Source organism: Parasteatoda tepidariorum, chromosome 7 (genome assembly GCF_043381705.1).
Source record: "Parasteatoda tepidariorum isolate YZ-2023 chromosome 7, CAS_Ptep_4.0, whole genome shotgun sequence".
Lineage (NCBI taxonomy): Eukaryota > Metazoa > Arthropoda > Arachnida > Araneae > Theridiidae > Parasteatoda > Parasteatoda tepidariorum.
In genome coordinates, this window is record NC_092210.1 from 45,162,301 (window position 1) to 45,184,766 (window position 22,466).

The 22,466-nt window shown below is 29.3% G+C and overlaps 1 protein-coding gene across 2 annotated transcripts in view; it reads right to left on the minus strand.

The window, feature by feature from the left end:
* LOC107452290 (calpain C) overlaps window positions 1-20,931 on the minus strand; it is a 76,143-nt gene extending 55,212 nt beyond the window's left edge. Inside the window, exon 1 of one of the 2 annotated variants that reach the window (XM_016068654.3) lies at window positions 20,406-20,931. Coding sequence is in view for 1 of the 2 variants with exons in the window: in XM_016068653.3 (XP_015924139.1) it covers window positions 6,237-6,284 (48 nt within the window). In the remaining variant the exon portion in view is untranslated. Of the gene's footprint in view, window positions 1-6,236; window positions 6,484-20,405 lie in introns of those variants that run through there. The other variant, XM_016068653.3, reaches the window with a different exon arrangement.
* Window positions 20,932-22,466: the final 1,535 nt, after the last annotated feature.

Consider the following 22,466-nt stretch of genomic DNA (forward strand, 5'->3'; position numbering starts at 1 on the left):
AATTTTATATCATTAAAATTTAAATAATTTTTCTTTCGATATAAGGAAAACTAAAAACATTTCGTTGAAAACAAATTTTTTACCACAGAATACTTTTCACGAAAAATTGCATAAAAATAAATTAAAAATACATATTTAGATTTTTATGAATAAATTATTCAAATTTTTTTCCTTTCAATATAACTAAGTTTTTCCTTCCTGCAGTTTTTACTTTATTACATTCCTCTTTACAGTAGTTTGCCTCTGGTTTCCACGAACCTCTGTAATGGGGCTCAGAGGAATAAATTATTTTACAGATTGCAATATTTCACGTGTATGCATAACTGGCCTAAAACATACAGTCATGTGGTGTATGTACATACATTGAATATTTTTCAAGATTATGTTTATTACACAGTAAAAAAAAAAACGGTTTCTCAAAGCTGAACTAAAATGTGTCAAAATAGCTCCGGAATATGTAGTCGAATTTGAAAACTTATTGTATTCTAAATTAAAATAGTATAAACTCCTTTTTGAGCAAAATGCATAGTGTCAATGATTTGATTGATTTGATTTTGATTTGTTCATTTACGTCACACTAGAGCTGAGCAATGGGCTATTGGCGACGGTCTGGGAAACATCCCTGAGGATGATCCGAAGACATGCCATCACAATTTTGATCCTCCGCAGAGGGGATGGAATCCCCGCTTCGGTACCCCGACGACCTGCACGCGAAGTCGAGCACTTTACGGTAGAACAGTTTAACGAGGACCAATACCACACACCTCGGTCCCTACGCAGACTGATCCAAGTGGTCACCCACCTGCTGCATAGTGTCAAAAGCGATGAGGAGTGAGAAATGTGCGAGAGAGATGTTCGTTGACTGCCAGCAGGATTTGATCCAAGGACCTACGGTATCGGAGTAAGATGCTGTAACCACCATAGCTGTACTCTCCAGTCAAGGAAGTAATAGGGAGCTTTATATCGTGGTGGCCGCAATGACACATTATGACATGCATTCCATTCGCTTAAAAGTTTCTAAGATACAGCGAAATAAGCAGAAAGTTAAATTAAATTTACCGATCTCCTGAATGATTGGGAACCTCTTATTAACGGCCGAAGAATCTTCATCTGTTAAATGGTGACTGGTGCACGTTAAATCTATCGGAGTCGCAAAGTCTTCCAAGTTATCCAGGAGTTCCCTTGTTTTCTGTATTGGGTTCAAAATTGCAAGGCTACGGAGTTAAACATTGATAACCGTAAACTCAAAATTCGGGTCAGCTGTTCAACGACGGTAATAAAAAAAAACCTTTTATACTGTGTAGTGATTTAGATTTCAAATGATTTTAGATTCAGATGCATTACATTAAAACTAGAATTCCTTAACAACAGGGGAGTTTAGATGCTCTAAAGTAGCATGTAATATAAAAAATAAACGAAACTTTGAAATTCTTTCTAAAAAAATGCTTAATCGATATTTAAGAGCTGTAGTGGCTCAATGGATAGAGGTAACCCAGTGAGGTAAAATTCGAGCGATGGCTGGTCGATTTGAATTCTGCTCTCTACTCGCACTGACAGCAGCATTGGCTCAAAATACCCTAAGTGGTAGACGGATCATAAGTTAGAATCCCTTTGCTCACGGGCTAACCATGTCAGGTTTTCCTCCCCATGTAACTCAAAAGCGAGTTATTTCCATCGAAATAATCCTCCACTAAGGGTAGTTGGTCTAAATACAAGAATTCACTTGTTTTCTGGGTTTAATTCAGAGGTGCAAATTACGGAGTTGAACATTCATAACTGTAAATCAAAAAAAAAAAATGTTTTCTGCTTTCCAAAGACAAGAAGTAGCCTTTAAAAATGTAAAAATTATGTATTTCGATTTATCCCAGATAATTAGCAGCTTCTTTTATTTTCGATGCTCTCCAAAAAGGACAAGTAGTCTAAAAAAATAAAAAAATAAATTGTTTTTTTTTCAACATGGCATTTTTTAAGCAATATAAAAAAAAAAAATCTCAAATAGTCTGAAGGACGACTATTTCTTACAGTCTTGGAAAAATCGGTACAGCTCTGAACTATATTATGTGTACCATATTCTTAGGAATTAGCTACAACCATAATTAAGATGTCAACTTGAATCATGTTAATCCGTGATAATCTCATAATAAAGTTTCAAAAGTGTAATCATATGGTTCAACCAAGTATCGTATGAACAGTTGGAGAAAATGTGAACCTCATTACATTTCGATGTGTACAAAAATGTCAAAATACCAATAGAAGAACAATTTTAGGTTAATTAGATATTTTTAAAGATGAGATATTAAAGATATTTTGATTTCAGTTTTTCGAAATCTTGCATATGAAGCATGAATGTGGATAGATAATTGTTTATCGATATTTAAATAAACAAATTGCTACTAACATGCTTGTGAGTTATTGTTTTTGTTAACTTACAATGATTTTTGTTGAATTGCAAATTTCTGGTTAGGGCAGAAAGCAATCAAACAAACGTCTTATTTAATTAAACCAAGCGTCTTCGTTGGAGGTATGATAAATAGGGTGTTTACAGGCTGACTTATGCATAAATAAATGAATGGGAAAATTTCGTAAGGGAAATGCATAACCACATGCAGCGGTTCGTATTTCTTAACAAAATTTATGAATTGCAAGTCATGATCTACATTCCTTAAAAATGAAGAAATGAGTGTTAAAAAATCTTCGACGTGCATTGATATCCTGGTAACGAGGCAACCATACACTTGTGAAAGAAGTACGTTTTGATTTTAGTCATACTTCATATGGATTTTAGATGTAAAATAAAAATCATATAAATATAAAATAGTTTGCTACATAAAGTGCTTGTAAAATTGATTTACCGGTATTTTCGTTTTCTTTTTCGCACATAAAATACATAATTTAAAAAATAAACTTATTATAAATATAAGAAATTGTTTCACCTCAGTTCATTTCATAAGAGTATATTTTTACGGGGCTTACGGAAGCAAAATTCCTTTCTCTAAATTTCTAGCAATAAGCGCAGCCCTTCTATAGCGTTATCCCATAAAAATTATAATCAAAAAAATTGTACAGTCAAAAATAAAACATAACTTTTAATTATACAGAATGTGAGCTAATAAACGAAATTAGCTATGATCAATTTCTTTTATTATTTACTAAATATTAATTCTATTTTAATTATGGAGAATTATACTTTCTTACATTTTCTCAAACTTTTTTATTTTTCGAGTGTATTTAACTATAAGCATTTAACTATAGCAGAGTGTATTCACATTTAACTATAAGCATTTAACTATAGCAGACTGTATTCACATTTAACTATAAGCAATTAACTATAGCAGAGTGTATTCACATTTAACTATAAGCCTTAAACAGTTCAATAGAAACAATCAAAATATTGATGCTACCGAAAATGTATCGAATACGTTTTTTTTTTCAATATATCTGCCTGGATTCAATTATGCAAGTTTAAAAAATATCCCTTGAAAGGTACAAAAATATATATTTTACTTTAAAGCAAATTTAAGTTTTAGGTGTTCCTCTGAAATTTTAAATTTTGAATAACTTTTTTTTAACCTTCTTGATGAATTATCTTATATCTTAGAATTTGAGCTTCTTGAACTTTTCAAACAAGTCGGCCTTGTTTATTTAGTAACATAATATTTCTATAACATAATGAACTTTCATAAAAAGATAATACAAAATACAGATAGCAGCAATGACGTGAGAACTACTGATAATATACAGAAAGAATTCGAGTTTATAAATATTTTAAGCATAATTTCACAAAATGATGCTCATCGACATTTACCACAATTATATCTTATGATCTTATATCTGATATTAAAGGCTTGGAAAAAAATAAAGCCATACTTTTTCCAAAGGTGAAATGCTTATATCAAACTGCTCCTTAATATAATTTCCAGATAGGCTCTTTTACAAGAGTGCTTAATTTCCTTTGGATGTAATTTAGGGAAACTAAACACTGAAGCATATTATTGTCTAGTTAAAAGTGATATGTTTCACCAAAGAATATTTGACAATTTAAAAATAAAACTTATAATTACAACACCTCAAGCCATTTCATACATGCTATATCATGAGAATTCTATCATGAACACGTGCTTAAAATAAATTGTACATCAGAAATAAATGGTGCCTCCATTTTTAATATCAAAGTAAAACCTTTTAAAACAATAAAAAATAAAGATATGGTAAACAAAATTCGTTGTTTCAAGTAAACAACTTAATTCTGATAAAAGAAATGCGAATGCAAAATAATTAAAATAATTTATATCTTTTATTAAATTTATATTAAAAAAACGATTTTTAAAAACAGTAAAATATTATGCTAAAATTGATATTGAATTTCATTGTAAACATTTGTATGTGTTTATGATCATTTATTATCTTAAATAATTTTAAAACTTATTAAAATTATATTTTAGCTTGGTTATTTAAAAAGCTAAAATTCTCAGTTTCGGAAACTCATATTAAAAGGAAGATAACTTTTTTAATGATCAAGAAATATAGTCAGTTTACATCATCGCTGTTATTTATTTTATTTTACTTTTATAAGGATAATTACTACTCGGTTAAGATTCTGAGTGGCAAATAACCTATATTGACAGAAGGAGCAATTATCGGTTTTCGTTCTCGATTTCTATAAATAGAATTTGAAGGAAATTTTTTGATCAAAATACCTAATAATAGCTACTTTTTTCGCAAAATGATTAAATTGTAAGATGTGTGTGCTTAATAGGACTGTATTTCTAAATAGCATAGCTATTAATGACACTAAAAAAAAAACTTGAAAAAAGAATTATATATATCTATATATATANTATATAAATAAAGTGATAGTCATTAAAACTTTTTATTCTGTTTTATATGCAATTTGGAATTGTGGAATTTTAAATTGAAAGATAAATGTTCTAAAAAAATGGAAAATGTTCTAAAGAATAAAATAATTTGAACTTAATGATGAATAAGCAGCTAATTAATAAACTGACCAATCATTTTTAAAAAAAAGAAAGTTTGATCTAATTTTAATTACTTAGGGAAAGAATTCTACTTAAAAGAGAATAAATTTGAATATTTCTAAACTTAAAATTAATATAATAATTAGGTCTTAGTGATACAAACAAAGAATTGATTAGTGTAAATGTTTAAATTAGTGATAAATCACACTTCCTCGCATTAAAGTTTTACATTATACTTTCCCTTAATATTTTTTTTCCAGAGAGATACTTTACAAGTTCCCGGAATTTCTATCAAAATAACAGCATAGATACAGAAATATCTTATCATTGTCTTGGAATTCGTGGTGCATTTATACAAAAAATTTTCTCCAAAACAATATGAAAATGCGACTAATAATTATATTGCTCCAAGCCCATCAGTTTTAACATTATTAAAATTTGCACCGCCTTATACGTATTATGAAATGGTAAAAATACAACACTGTAAATTTAGTTTTTTTAAAGAAAAATAACTTTCTCGCAATTGGGTTCAACCTAAATTCTCTAATACTAAAATATTTAAGCGAAAATAATATTTGTTGATAGTTAATCTCTGTTTAAGTCTTAAAAGTCATGATTATCCAGAATATATATCATGAATATATGTTTACAATTTTCAACGGAACTAAACAAATAAAAATCTGTTCCATGTGGATAATTTATATCTGAATACTTTATACATCGCAAGAAAATAAACAATGATATCCTTCACTTTTATTTTTATTCATTTAAAAAATTTTGATTCGTTGTCATGACAGACGGGAAGAGATTAATCAAACAGCCTACACTGTAATAGGCTGCATTAAAAGAATTACATTTAGGATTAAATGATATTCCTTTTCATTTATTGATTTTAACGTTTAAAAAAAAATACAAAACTGGTTGCCTAATAAATTTAAACATTTACTGTAATCAATAAGACCTAATTTCAATATTTACATCTTCTTTTAATGCTATTTAAATATTAAAATATAGCTATAATATTTCTTTCAACATTTAAAGCTTTACTTAATAGAAACAGGAAATGCATTATAACAGCCAAAGAATAAATTATACGGAAATGTCATTTTTAACGTTTTTTACATACCCAACAACTCATGCCCTTTCAACAAGCATGAATCTAAACATTAAATACATTCCACGAGTTGTACATCAGCCATAAAACACGGATTTAATAGTCATTATGTTGGGTTTGTAAATCAATGATGCGAATAAACTTACCCACGAATCAGTTACGGCAAGATATATTGTATCCATCTTGGTAGACATTTGGAATAACACGCCCGAATAACTTCCGCTCTGTCAGGTAATACGAAATAAATGTTATTCATTCATCCTCTTAATTAAGAATGCTGAAAATACCTCTCAACTCAACCTACAGAGTTTACGAAGTTTCTGATTATTGAGTGAACTCCGTCACCATCAAACACGGTAGGTGTTCCATCCTACGCGCCTCAAAACATTCTTCAAAAGCAAACGCAGAAATATAATACAAAACCTCACAATATGTGAAGATATTTTCCGTCATTGTCCTTCATAGTTAGGTGTCCATGGAATTTGTGAAAGATGTGTTTTGTTATATCATCGCATGAATCACCCACCCAGGCATATTACCTTCTGTTTTGTAGCTTTTCTCCCTGTTCTAAAAACATAACACTTGTATGAAACAAAAGCTAAATGCCATAAAAAGCGTCGCCTTCGAAAGTAGCATTTCTCTTTTGTCTGCAAATAATAAATAGGCTGCTTTTAGTATATAAATCAACCTTGGTGATTTTGCTTCTACTAAATGTTTTTATTTTTTTAAATGGAACACTTTTGTTTTAAAAATGTACACACTTTACATTTGAAATATGTAATTGATTTTGAATATAAATTATCAACCATCAAATTCTCAATGGAATATTGTACAAAATAATAAATAAACGCGTTTAAAAAAGTCGAAATTCGGACCAGAGATTTGGTTGATCTTGCAATTGCTTACATTGTTGTGCAGATTAAATTTGTTTCTTAAAGTTAAATTTATTGCAATCAAATTTTTCCAGGATATTTTATTAAAATGGATTCCGAACAGTTTAAACTCGAATAGGAATTTTACAAAAACATTTTGAAGCATTGTCAATTTTCATGTAGAATAACGATACTTAAACATGTTCTTCAACACATGAAATTCGAACCCTTCGAAAAAAGAAAAAAAAACTATTCTGATAGAGATCGAAAAGGCGATTTATTTCATCAAGTTCGTATTCTATAATTCGTCAAATTTAAACATCCGAAAACAAAAATTTGTTTTCATGTGACGCATTTCAAACTGTATCAATAGTTTTGTAAGAGGTCTCTAATTTTCAAGTAAATATTAAACTTTCCAAATTTGATTTTTTTTAACAATCAACAGATGCAAATTTTTAGACTTAGAACTAAAATAATTGAAATCATCCAGTCCCATACATTTCATAACGTTACGTATAAATGTGTTATTTTATCCTAATGAAAAACATTTTATTAGAATAAAATGAATTCATTTCTAATTTCAAACTTATTTGTTGTCCATTAAAGGGTAAGTTTTCGTTTCCTCCAAAGTGTACTAGAAAATTAAGCGATGATTTGTGGAAAATGTGCGAAATCTAAGACTAGCTTATAGCTTGCATAGATGACTTAGTATGAATTAACCATAAAGTTAACGGTACTTTTATTTACGTCACCCTACAGCTGCGCAATGAGCTATTGGAGACGATCTGGGAAACATCCCTGAGGATGATCCGGAAATAACATGCATACGTCACATCCAATTTTACAGGAAGGATACATTCACACACCAGATTTCCATTCACAGGTCGTAACTTTGACCTGAACCAGAGCAGTATTCAGTAATAAATTATAAATGATAAATAAATCATTTTAAATGTGATTTTTATTTTGCACCCTATAAAAAGTGCTTAATTTTGCTACATTCTTCGACCTTTCATATTTTAAGTGTATCTGTAGCTCTGAACAGATAGAAAACATCACTCTGTAATTATGTAATATACTTTAGTGCAACTATTGCGGGGTAGCACCGTTCTCGTACTTCGGGTTTCCGTTTACACCGAACACCCTTCGAGGTGAATCGGCGGTTGATTCCTATTAATGCAACTGCACCCAATTTTGTATACGGTATTATTAAAAAAATTATAAAGATCATTATTAATTTAAAATTATTTTAATAAGTAATATAAAACTAATAATTATTTTAATAAAGAAAATAAAACCTCAAAAGAAATAAAATTTTAATAATAAGGCTTAGAATACAATACAATTAATAAATGTTACAACTTTATAAAACATTAAATTCCAATGCTTTATGCTGTAATGTTAGTAGCAAAATACGAGAGTTAAAGTATCCTCGATTTACACGCTTTTTTTTTACGCAGATAATTCCATGCAAACAAAAATCATTTATTGTTGATATTGTGTTTTGTTTAAAATGATGATAGACGAGCTTCTCACGTGGAAAGACTACAGCGACTTTACAAACCCACATAATTCATCACGGTCTGCTTCACATTTCATTCCGTTACTAAAAAAGAATCGCATGTTATCGGAAATTAACTAAATGCGTTCTTCCAGTTCAATATCAGTCGTGTGCCAAGGGAACAATAAAACCATCAACAGTTGCGTGGGTCGTCTTATACGAGGGAACAAAAGAGTTAAATTATTTATTGGTTTCTTGTTTTAATCGCTCTACTTATCGTTGCGTGCCGACCAAGAAGAAGAAGAAAAAAAAACATGAGCTTCTCTTGATATTGGATGGCTCATCTTTTGAGAAAAGAATAAAAGGAATTTGTGATGTCCTCGAATGATGTCCTCTCCTTTTTTTCTATCATCGATGAAGATCTCTTCACCGTTGATAAAAAGAAAAGGAGAGAAGAAATTTTTATTTCTTAATCCGTTCGAAACCGGTAAACGTAGGAAGATTCTCTTCCCTAGTGCTAAATACTCCTTTAGTACGTATACTTCAAGAGTATACATTACTAAAGCGTACCTATACGTACTAATACAATATGTAGTGCAAGGATACCAATTTGAGATCACGTCCGTGTGATAACGGGCCGCTGGAGTAAAAATTCTATTTTCATATATGATACAGTAGACCAGTGTTTCCCAAACTTAATGACTCTTGCGTACCCTTTCTAAATTTTTCGTAAAAGCTGTGTACCACTAATAAAGAAATGAATGTATTTTTTACTATAAAACAATAGCACAAAAGTTAAAAATCACAACTGGCAGTTGACACCACTAATTATTAACTGTTAACTCTGCAAAAAATAGCTAATAGAAAAATAAGTAATAGCAAATTTTCATGCTTTTAAATAAAACTTTTTGAAATTTTCGTTTGTTGCAAGATATTTCGCATAAGAAAGCGTACCCCTGCTAAATTGTTCCCGTATCCCTGGGGGTACGCGTACCACACTTTGGGAAACACTGCAGTATACCGTAAAAACAAAATCCATGTGATTAAGCATATGTAATCACAGTCTTGAACGGATTTAAAAGAGTTTAACCCACGTTTGTAGGGCCGTCTTTTGGGGTGAGCGGAAAAATCGCCCAGTGCTCTGCACCAGGGATACTCCAGTCTTCTTAAACTAAATATGAAAATTTTCTTTTTAAATTTACTTTTAATATTGAAACCTAAAAACCTTGTTTTCTATTTTATCATATAAATGAAATGGAAAAGTAACAATCTCGTCTTTTCTAAGAGATCTTTATACAAATCGAAATTATAGAATTCGAATATAAAATGATCGAAACATCTTTAGAAGATTAGTTAAGCGTGGTTCTAAAAGGATTCCTCTCTTCTAACAGTCAAAAATCTTGTGTACACAAAATATAAAAACAGAGCGATAGAAAAAAATTAAGGAAAAAGTTAAATTATTTGTTTTTCGGAATTAAATTAGAAAAAAGAAAGAAAGGATACTTCCTTTCTTTTTATCCAACTGAGGGAAAAGCTCCAATTAAGGAGTTTTAGAAAACTTTGGACCAGCTGGGCTCAATGAGTGAGTAAATTGTTTAAGCTCCCCTTTCTAATTCAGGATTGGTTAAGTTTTGATTCGATCTTTACTCTTAATTTAAGATTAAATTTTACCATTCAAGGGGGTGTTTTTTGAAGTACAGTAAAAAAAAAAGTATTTTTGTAGTAGAGGATAATAAAGTAGAGAAGTTGGTTAAATATGTTGAGAGAATAAAATAGTCAGAGAGATAGCACAGATGGAAAAAGCGATATGTATTTAAAAAAAAAGAAAGGAAAGTAAATAAAAAGAAATCTATGATATTCTCCTAAGAAACGGTAAACAAACATTTTCCTATTCAATTTCTTTGTATATTTCTCTTTAAAAATTATCTCATCTGTAGACTTCTCTATGCATTTCCTCCTTAAAAATTATAATTCATTTTGTGTACCAGCAAAATGACTTTAATATTTTCACTTTTCTTTTCAGATCTTTAAAATTAAAATTTTAATAAAAGGTACGCTATTCTTTAATTTTGTGAATTATAATCTTGTTCGTAGTTATAAAATTAAGAACTAAATCTGTGAAACCAAACCATTTAATCAATACACCAAAATAGTTTTCACTATTTTTATAGACTGATTTTTAATTTTTATCTATGTGGCATTTTTTTATCATGAAGAAACAACAAAAACGATTGCTAAACAATCATTGCGAAACAATGATTGGATTTCATACCCATATTCCCTTTCAAATATTACTTCGATTGTCATCGAAACGAGCTTCAACAACAACATTTTTGTAATTAAACTTCCGTTAAAAAAAGCAGCAAAGACAGTTTCAACAAGAGATTTAAAAAGTATGATAAATCTCATTAGTAAAAGGAAAATATGGAACAGCAGGGAATCATAAAAAAAAATAACAAAAAAAAATAATAAAAAAAAATAATAATGTGAAGAAAAAAAACAGATTTTCTGACTTTGGCAACCCAAGATCGCACATATGCGATCACGCGTTTCTGCCTTCACAGCCAAGGGTATCATGTATAAAACCAGCATTTTGGACTCTAGCAATCCAAGATAAAATACATGCGATCACATGATTTTGCCTTCGCAGTCAAGGGTATCATATATAAAACCAGCACTTCTGAAACTTCTGAAGCTTGGACAATGACAAAACTCGAGGGAAATTGTATCGCAATATTTGAGAGAAAGATTTTGCGGGGTATACTTGGTGGTGTAAATGAAAACAATAACTGGAGAAAGAGATTTAACTTTGAACTGTACAAGATTTATAAACAACCTGATATTATTAAATACATAAAAATAAATAGAATTAATTGGATCGCCCAAGTGATTCGAATGAGTGACGACAACACAATAAAAAAGATACTGCATTTTAGACCCACTGGAAAAAGAAAGCGGGGAAGGCCGCGTTTGAGATGGGCTGACTCAGTGGAGTCTGATTTTCTCGCAATTAATGAAAATAATTGGAGATCAAAGAAAAATCGGAAGTCGTCGTCCAGAAATCTTCAGAGGAAGGCACTGGCTCACATTGGACTGTCTGGCCAACTATGATGATGATGATGACTTTTGACTCTAGCAACCCAAGTTCACATGTATGCGATCATGCGATTCTGCTTTCGCAGCCCTGGGCATCATATATAAAATCAGCATTTCTGACTCTAGCGACTCAAGATCACATGGACGTACTCTCACATCTCAGCTCTTATAACAACGTATACGAATCGAGTATCAACGCATCGAATTTTTTATTTTTTTCATAAATTATAGTTGTAGCAAAATCGAGTCATTATTCAATGCTCTTAATAATAAATTTTTCAATGCTTCAAGTTTTATTTCCAGCTTTTGAAACTTGACTTCATTTTTATTGTTTTCAAAATTCTGCTTTTTTCGCATATTTACGAGGAAAAAATTATTTATTTTTAAACCACAGTTCAAATCCATCATTAGCAACATCTCAATTTCTTCACAAAGAATTTAATAGAAATGTTATATGTCAATGTAATCCAAAACTCAAAGTATATGTAATGGACGTAATTTCACACAATAAAAAAAAAAACACTAAAGAAATTAATCTACGATGGGTACTTAAAAGTAAGTGATCCCTAAAACAAAATTTTCTTTAAAAGATTAGCAGAATTGCTGTTTAAAAAAGTTCTTCTGAGAAAATTAAGATAATTTCACACTTTCTCGATATCAAAATTATTAATTCTTGAAAATATTATACTGTGACATAACATTCATGTTGAAATTTTTACGTTGTTGTCATTTTTATACCACTTTTAAATATTTAGCGGTAGTACACTGTAAAAAATATCTGTTAAATTTACAGAAAAATACTGTCAGCTAGTGTGCCAATATAAAATTGTTTATTTTACACAAAAATGCGTATTTTTAAAAGCAGGCGCACAAGTTACTTTCTGTTATTTTAACCTAAAACTGTTCTGTTATTTTAACCAACAAACTCTGGTATTTTAACAACAAAAAAAAACTCTTATTTTCACAAAAAACTCAGTCATATTAACAAAAAGAACTATATAATAACTATTCCAGCATTATAGTCTGTGCAAGCTCAGTCAACGCGGGCGATTCGAGCCCAGGCTATCTTATTAACACACGAGCGCTGTCCCTAGAGCCACGATAACTATAGCATGGTTACCTTATTTTATTTTATAACCGGCATTGAACAGCTGATCCAATTCTGAGTTTACGACTATCAATGTTCAGTACCGTCGTCTTGTAATTTTGAACCCAACCTAGAAAACAAGTGAACTCCTGTATCAAGCATTGGAACAAACTAGTCTTTGTAGAGGACTTTTTGATGGAACTAACCCGTTACATATAGAGGAAAACTTCCCACGGTTTGCCCCACTGTAAATGGATTCTGACCCATGATCTGTCTACCACTGAAGATATTTTACATCAGCACTGTATACAGAATTCGTACCAACCACTGGGATTTGAACCTGGATCACCTCATCGGTAGGCGAGCGCTCTATTCTCTAGCTAACCGTGGTTCTAGTGTTATAGTATGAAAAAAAATCTTAAACTTTCTTGTATTGTCTACGTATTTCTTTTTCCTGACCTTTTCCATTTCATTTTAAACTTCTTCTGCGCATTATAATAGGGGACGTTGGTTTTTCAGTTTTTAGTGTTTTCTTTTCCTCTACTTGCTTTTGAAGTTGATGCTTGACCTGTGACTTAGTGAGTTTTTCTGATGATTTTGATTGATTTTCTTTTCTTAATTTAATTATTTTGAATGTATCTTGTTTTTCCTGGACCTCTATACAAAACCTCGGGGTACTGAGGGAGATTTTTTAAGCATTTGCTTCTCCCTCAAATAGAAATGGTTTTGTTTTTAATGGCTACCAAGGCCGGTACCCCCTGAAGACGTCGGCTTCGGTGGTCATATTTTTATTTTTATTTCATTCGTTTCTTGTATTGATACTTTTTTCTGAAATTTCTGCTGCTTCTTAGCGCGTTTTTTTCAAAGAAGTTTTATCTTTTTCGAATTTAATTATTTGTGTTTTTTTTTTCAGCATTTATATTAAACGCCTTACTTATTGAAATCATATTTAAGTATGAAAGCGTTTAAAAGTATATCGGCACAAATATATTATTTGGCAATTTAACTCACCGAAATATTATATCTAAAGATAGATAATGATAAGTTAGAGTATCGATTCAATGATTAAATTAAATCGCAATTTTTTTTACATGATGTGCAGACATAAAATAATTTCTGTTAAGTGAAAACAACTGTAGAAAGTGATCGTAAATTGATTTGAAAAAAGATAGTTATTTTGCGGTAAGCAAACTGTATGGCAAAAAGAAGAATTTGAATTGACAGTTTCAATCCGTTTATGATTTGGATAAAAAGCACAGAAATTTTTTTTTGTGAAAACAGTCTAATATACGGAGAAAAAAAATCTGTAAGGGAAAAAAAAAAGAGTTTTTTGCAGCGCTTGGGTAACGATCAAAAACAGAAAGATCTGTATTTATCTTTAAAAAGTTTTTTTTTTCTGAAAAAAATATCCCTTTTTTTCTGTAGAATTTACATTTATTTTTACAGCGTACTCCAGAGGTCAATATTTAAGCGTTTAAACATTTATGTACTGTCTTAGGAAAAAGAGAGCGTTTAATCTTCGAATGTGAGAACATTAAAAAATTTCTAACTGTATTAACAAATGTACTATAACAGAACACACCAAGCTAGTATTCTAATGTACTTTGCGAGTATTCTAATGTAATTTGCCAGTATTGAGTTATTGTTATTCTCAGTTTATAAAAAATCTGAGAAGATATTTTTATTTCCTTAAATTTTTTTCATTCAACCACTCTCATTAATTCATCATTAAATAGTTTTTATTGTTCATAAAATTCCGTTTCAAGAAATGAAATTCTCGCACGTTTCAAGAAATGAAACTTAGGCAGAAAAAAAATTGTAAATTACACGTCTGTGGAAAAACAATAGAATATTTGCTTCGTGATGTGAACTCAAATATCATAGAAGTTGTTTGAATAGTTGCTTGTTTACATTTGTTGAATAATCCAATAAGGAACTGAACCTGAAAAAAAGAAGTTAACGAAATTTGAAAACAGCGTTTGGGAAGAGTTGGCAAATGAAGTATTGTTAATCCTGAGCATCAAATACAGACATTATTTCTTAAAATTTCACCGCTGATTCCGTTTGTTCTACCAACCTCGACGAAGTCAGTGGCCCCGCCGAGTATCAAAGAAGTTGGAAGGGCAAGAGAGCGGTCAATCGTTGCAATCCAAGCGGAACTTGGCGATTATAGTTCAACAGCACCAGTGAAAACTGTTACTATAAACACCCATTTGATGAACAACTATCCAGAAAGTAATACTAGACTGTGCAAGAACAATCTTTTTTTTTTTCCCCAATCGTTTTCAATTTATCCCATGCCATGTCACATAACATTCATGTTGAAATTTTTACGTTGTTTTCATTTTATACCAATTTTAAATATTTAGCGGTAGAACACTGTAAAAAATATCTGTTAAACTTACAGAAAAAAACTGTCAGCTAGTGTGCCAATATAAAATTGTTTATTTTACACAAAAATACGGATTTTTAAAAGCAGGCGCCTAAGTTATTTTAACCCCAAACTGTTCTGTTATTTTAACCTACAAACTCTATTTCATTTTCACAAACTCAGCTTTGCATTTTTACTAAAATGATTTTAATTTTACTGAACCTACACCAGCAGTTCCTAATTTTTTTTCGGCTACGGAACCCTAAAAAAATGAACCATCTTTCAGCGGAACCCCGATTTCATAAATTTTATTAAGGTAATTGTGAACATTGTTACCTATAAAACAAACTATTTCTAAAATATTTAATTACACGAGTAAATATTTTTCATCATTTTATCATTGATATTTTTAAATTTCTTTTGATATCCGACAGTTAAACTAAAAGTCTTTGTTCTATATCTAGTCTGGTTGGGAATTTGTTTTTGGTGTATATACATGAATGAATAAAATAAACTGAATGAAATAAAATAAAAGAATAAAATGAACGAAATAAACTGAATAAAATGAATGAATGAAACTGAATAAAATAAACGAATTATGATTTACTTCGAGATGAATACTGTTGTTGAAAATGGTTATTAGGCAAACATATTTCTTTATTAAAGAATTGAGTATTTTGTTTTGAAAAGCGTGATAGGAAATACGCATGAAATATTTTTTGGCTATTTTGATTATTTGTTCATTATATTGTTATTAGAAATACTATACTTTCTTTTAAAAAAATACCACTTCCGTTTCATTTTTATTTTCTTTGAAATAATTTCATAAAGGCAACCTAAAGATTAAATAAATTATGAATTATAGGTATATCTAAATATATTCAGAAGTTTCAAAACTCATCATTGGCTATAAAAAGTACTAACTCGGAACCCTAAGGATTCGCGGAACACCATTTGGGAACCGCTGGTCTACACCAATGCAAAGGGGAGCAGAAAGCTTTTAAATAAGCTCATTATTTTATAATTAGAAATAAAAACAGATCTTTGTATAATTAAAAAAAAGAGTTATTAAAAAATTCTAATCCAGGACGATTAAGCTATGGGAAATTCAGATCTAGCATTTGCATAGAGTAAAAAATTACACAAAGATATTGAAAGTTCATTAACTAAAAGGTATACTTTTTTGATAGAGAAAACCTAAGAAAAACCAAACTCTATCCTTGAATCAACATATCATTCAAATTTTCGCAAGTTCTTGAAGGTTGTGAAACTTTTCTGTATTTATTTTAAAATTAACTTTTTTGTATATTTAACATGAATTCCCAAAAACCTTTTAAAGACCATAAATAACAAAAACGGTATTATTATTATTATTTATTTATTTATTTATTTTTGCTTAAGAGTTAAGAACTTTGTGTATTTTAAAACTTTTCTTAAAGTTTTTGTGGAGCAATGCAATTAATAATAATCATGTATTTTCAAAATTGCTACAAACAATTCTGTCTATCACATAGCATATATCCACGTTCGTGCGCTTTTTATTTTTTTTTTTTTTTTTTGCTAATAAAATATGTTATACAAACTTTCTTAGTGAGAAAACAACTAAAAATAACGTGAAATGATGGGCATTGTATTACAAGTTAAGCACACATTAGCAAAGAGCATAAAATAATAAATGAATCTACTAGAATACATAGAGTTAACCTGTCGAATTAACCACCCTTTTAACTTAGCCTCTGTTATTGAAAACCGAATTTATAATATAAAATAAAAGGAGACAAAACTTTAGTATCCTGAATAAATTTTGATCTTGTGCGCTGGCAATTGAAAAAAAAATCAAAGTGAGACTAATATTGTTATTGAATGTGCGTTGTATTTTTTTTCTGTATGTGTGTTGGATATATTTTTTTAAACTTACGAGTTTAATATTAAAATAACGTAACGAATTGTAATTTTCATGTCTCAAGATATATGGGGTACCTGCTAAATGAACTTTAAAATTCATGTTAGAAAATGTAATAGCATTAATTTTGATTACTAATATCTAAGCATATTTTGTAATAACGTCTTTCTACTTGTAATTAAAAATTCGCCACCATTTTTTGGGTGTTCAATGTTACGTTGCATTTTGTTTTGCAACGCAAAAACTACCAAAAATGTTAATATTGCTGCAGGAATAATACAATTACAGAGTTGGAATTTAACGTGCTGAAAGGGGCCATTTTTTGTAAACTCAACATTAGAATTTTTTTATTTATTTTTTGAAATAGCAGTTTGTTTACAAGTTCTTCAATTTTAAGTGATTTATGATTGAGATGGGGTATATCACTTTGTTGACTTTGTCTTACATTTTGCTTAGTTGCAAAAAAAAAAAAAAAAAAGAAAGAAAGAAAAGGACTTAGAAATTTGAAATTACAAGAATGTATAGGAAAATTTAAAAGGGGTATGAGCGCATAAAGAAAATCGAGATTCTATTATTAATTCGAAAATTATCAACTGTTAAATTTTCTGAAAAGAACATACCATGCGGAGCGATCTATAGACTGTGGAAATACAAGCGGCAAATCTATAGCAGCATTAAGAATTGACATGTTGAAAGGGCTATTTTCAATTGTGAATTTAACGAGAAGTTTTTTGCGAAAGCTATTTCACTTTCACAAGTAAAATAACAGTGAAAATAATAGTTTTTCCTGTCCAGATGATCTTTCATTTCCTTTCGATTAACATTAACAAAATATTCTTACATAAAATTATAATAATTATCTATTTTATAAAATATTTTTTTTCTTTTTTGAAAACTATTGACTCTTGATTAAAAAAAAAGCAACGATAAAGGAGAAGCAACCACGTATATTTATTTATAGATTATAATATATAGATTATAATANTATATAAATATATATATAATTGGTGACAAATTATAATTATAATAACAAATAGAAAAAAAAAATATTAAGAAATTTGAAGAATTTTTTTCTTTCACAGTTTAAAATCTTCTATTTCCATTATTGATTCTAACTTGAATTTTTTTTAAATGATAAAATCTCATTTAAATAATTCGTAAAATTTTTCTTTTACACGCAAAAAAAATTTCTTTTTTTCTAACTAATTTTTTACACTGTAACTAGAAATGTAAGCAAATCGATTGCACGGTGAATGGGTGCACAACCCATTCACCGTGCTTAAATGAAGGACGGCAGATCCAAGTACCTAGACATGTTAACACAAATATTAGTGCTGAACACAAATATTAGTGCTGAAAGACGCAAATCTTTTTATCAGTCAACTTAGTAAAATATTTGCATGAAATTAAACTCGTTTAAATACTAAATTTTTCTATTTATTATTTTAATTCTTTTTTTTTCTTTTCATCAATCAACTTAGTAATACATTTGCGCAAAATTAAAGTCCTTTAAATGTTAAAATTCTAAATGGTATAAAATAAAATTATCGCATTATAGCAACAAATAAGATTCAAAATTCAGTTGGGATTTAGTTCGGTATATTTTTAGCTTTAGGACATTTATATTTAGTGAATTATAAGAGATTTTATAAATGTTAAATCTTAATACGGTTTTTCAAGCTCTTTTTTAGCTACAAAAATTAGAAACAAATTTTAAAAACAGTGAACAGTATAAAAAATTCAGGTTCGAAATTTAATAATATTGTATTAAAAATATTGAGATTTAAAAAAAAATATATGGAAATATCTAGTTATTGAAATACCTGATTCAAAAATCGCAAGTCGTTATAATACCAGATTAAAAATAACAAGATTTTCGAAATCCTGTGAAAAATCGCATCAATAACTATTGAAAAACGATTTTTAAAAAAACTTTTAGATTTGCGATGCCTCTCAGATTTGTGTCCTTTATTTGCGGCAAATTTAAATGCGCAATTCGAGTGCCGTATTAATACACATTTAAAATATCGGGATTTACAAAATTATGCTTAAATGCGCAGCAATAAGAAGTGAAACAGCAATAGAAAAAAATTAAACCGAGAAAAGATAGTGATTAGAAAAAAAAATTAGAAACGATACGATACTTAGAAAAACGAGTATAAGTCAAAACTGAGTTACGAGTTAAACCTAGATATACGTACTTAGAGAAACGATACAGAAATAGTACCTAGAGAAAGAGAGTACTTAGAAAATAGTACGATAATATTGAAACAAAAAAAAGCAGGTCAAATGTGATAAATATTTACACAATTCAAAACTCGCGAGTGGTTGTAATGTATGCATTAAAAAGAGATCGCGATTTTAAAAAACACGTGTAAATCCGATAATAACCTCATAAAATACTATCGAAAAGTCACTTAGATTAACTATAAACTGGACACAAATGAAGAGCTTTAAAAGTGATTACCAAAATTCGAAATTCACGTATCATAATTCTGTCGAAATAAAAATATTGGGATTTTTTAAGATTTTGGAAATTCGTTGCGATAATCACCGAAAAAAGCAATCGAAAAACTCCATTGATTTAGGTTTGGTTCATTAAAAAATGCGCAATTCAAAAATTCCAATATTTTTTATTTTTTTAAAAAAAATTTAATATTTTTTATTACATTCAGGTTCTTACTATTCTCTTTTATTTGATTTACTAACGTTAAGACCCCTTGTATCAGTTACGGTTTGCAGTACGACCCCCATTTTCTTTGGTGGAACGTTTAATTATATTCTCTCCACCTTTAAAATGAGCACCAATATTTATGAGACGTCTGAATTATTATTTTGAAATATTAGATAAATAAATTTGAATGATATCTTATATTGACACTATCTGCTCTTTTAAATTGTGATTCATGATGCGTACTACTCTTAAAGTTATGATTTTGAAAAGTTTGAATAAAAAATCTTCGCATAACATTTATTATTGAATAGCAATAAGTTGAAAACCGTAAAGAACGGAATCAAAAATTTTTTCGAAGTTTTATAAGAAAACTTCTTGTTAAGGTAAACCAAATTTATAGTTACTTTTTTAATGGGTTTAGATTTCCTTTATTTTTATGCCTTGTAATCTTTTCTCTTTCTTTACTTCCAATTACATAAAATACCTCGGCAATAGTTTACAGCATTTGCTTTAAATTATAGCTTTACCATGATTTGTTGCTCATGCTTTGCGTGAAGAGTATTTATAATTTGTAAAGAGACTGGGCAAATTGCACAAAAATTCCCACATTTTCTACCTTGACTAAAAACGCTAGGTATTCTAAAATAATTTAATGCATTTTCAATAATATATAGATCAATCTTATATAAATTTATGTTAAAAACAATTTTTTTAAAGTAAGGAAAATGAAGAAGAAAAAAAAAATCCCATTTATTAAAAGAAAATTCTTACATTTAAAAAAAAATAAATAAATAAACAAAATTGAACTTACCTTTTTGAAAGCAAACTAAATATTATACGAAGTTGGAAATATGAACTAAAAACACCATCCTTAGCAATTTTTGAATAACCAATTAAAAGAAGCACACGATAAACGTTACAGAAAGCACCCACATCACTCCCGAAAGAAAACGATTTTCTTTTCCACAAACAAAACAACTCCACGCCGGTAAGTTGAATGAAAACGACGTAAGAGGTCACGTGATATCTTTTTCTTTCTGGATTGATTACTTTTAGAAACCTCTTTAAGGGTCCATCTTGGCCTTAATAAGTGACCTTCTTTTTGATCTACTATCCTATATTTTGCTAAAAACGAAGAAAGGAAAATATCGTCAGATCAACAGCAAGAACTGAGGTCCGAATAATTTTTCTCGTTTGGTGTGTGTTAGAGAATGGAGGCGGGGCTACTCGGTCGAGCAAAGAGGTTATTTGCCTTTTGGCTTAACCGCCAGCAGCGTGAAATTCAAAGAATGCTTTGGATTTAGTGGATCACACCTGATCATGACATCAATGTAAATAAATAATTTCTCGATACAGTGTTACACTTTAACCCTCAGTTGACACCTGTGAGCTATTTCATCATGTTTTATTCCTAAATTTCCGTTACATTTTTTTTTTTAAATATCCTCATTAAAGATATTAACAAAACATTCATTTCTTTTAAAATAAATTGCAACCTACATATTAATTAGTAAGTTTTTCTAACGGCATTTTTTTATTAAAATTTATTCGAAATAAGGTTATATGATTTGCTTTTGCATATAGAAAGCTCTTACATTGAGCCACAGATAGTTAATTCCTTTTCAATATTTAATTATTATAAAAATAGTTATTAATTAATAATAATAATTTTTGAATGTACAATGCGAAAATCAAATGATAAAACTGAATAATTTTTGATCGGATTTTAACGTAGTACTAGAAAGTCAATCTTAATAATTTGAATGCTTACGATTGCAGACGATATTTTAAGTAACGAAATCGAACATAAAAATTGTTTTTCTTTTGACAAAACAGACTTTTTTTCCCCCATGGACAAATTTTGATTCTTGACCCTTAAAATATGGAGGAAAATCAATCTAGAAAATATGGTCCCTGTAGCGAAGACAGGAGAGTAATCCAAAGTTTGGACTCTTTAATGCGATTTTTTCTTTTTGCTTATTTTGCCATACGTGAATCAAAATCTTCTTGGACATGATTATAAAATATGTTTACCTAACAATAATTTCTAGCGAAATTGAACTGTGCGATTCGTTATAATTATTTATTTTAATAGTAATTGAAAATATTTTGAATAGTAGAGCAATCAAACTATATTATTTCAATACGAAAATCTCCACAAAATACGAAATTGGTTTAAATGGTTTCTGCTTCAACAAATTTCAAAAAATTCTAGATTGCGAATTCGAGACTTCATTCAAATTTTGCATTTTGTCAATTAAAATTAGGCAACTTAAAATTGTGAGAAAATTTATGTGCCTCTAATAGACACAATAATAAATAATAATAATAATTATTTTTTACATTGAATTAGCATGCGATTTTTCAAGAAGTTTCAGGGACCGACAATAAATTACGAAAGAAAACCAGTATTGTTTAACACCCTATGGCGAAAAAACAAGCAATAAGTTTGTAACTTACACCGATTACTTTGGTAATTTGCAATAACTGCATAAAACGTCATCAACATAGGATGGTTGATGTAAATCACATGAAGTTTAAAAACTTACAAAACAAAGTTTTAAAAACTGTCCACATTTAAGGAAATGTGAACAGTTTTTGAAACTTTTTTAAATTTCTCAGGAAATACTGAGAGGATTATTTTGGAACGATAGTGGTAATTAGTTCATGCGATTTTTCATACTTAGCAATAAGGTGTAAAACTTTCAGAGGTTTTAAGGACCGACAATAAATTACGAAAGAAAATAAAATATTTTTGAACACCCAATGCCAGAAAATCAAGCAATAAGTTGGTAACTTACAGAGATTACTTTGGTTGCTATTTGCAATAACTGCATAAAATTCCATCAAGCTAGCTTATATATATATATAT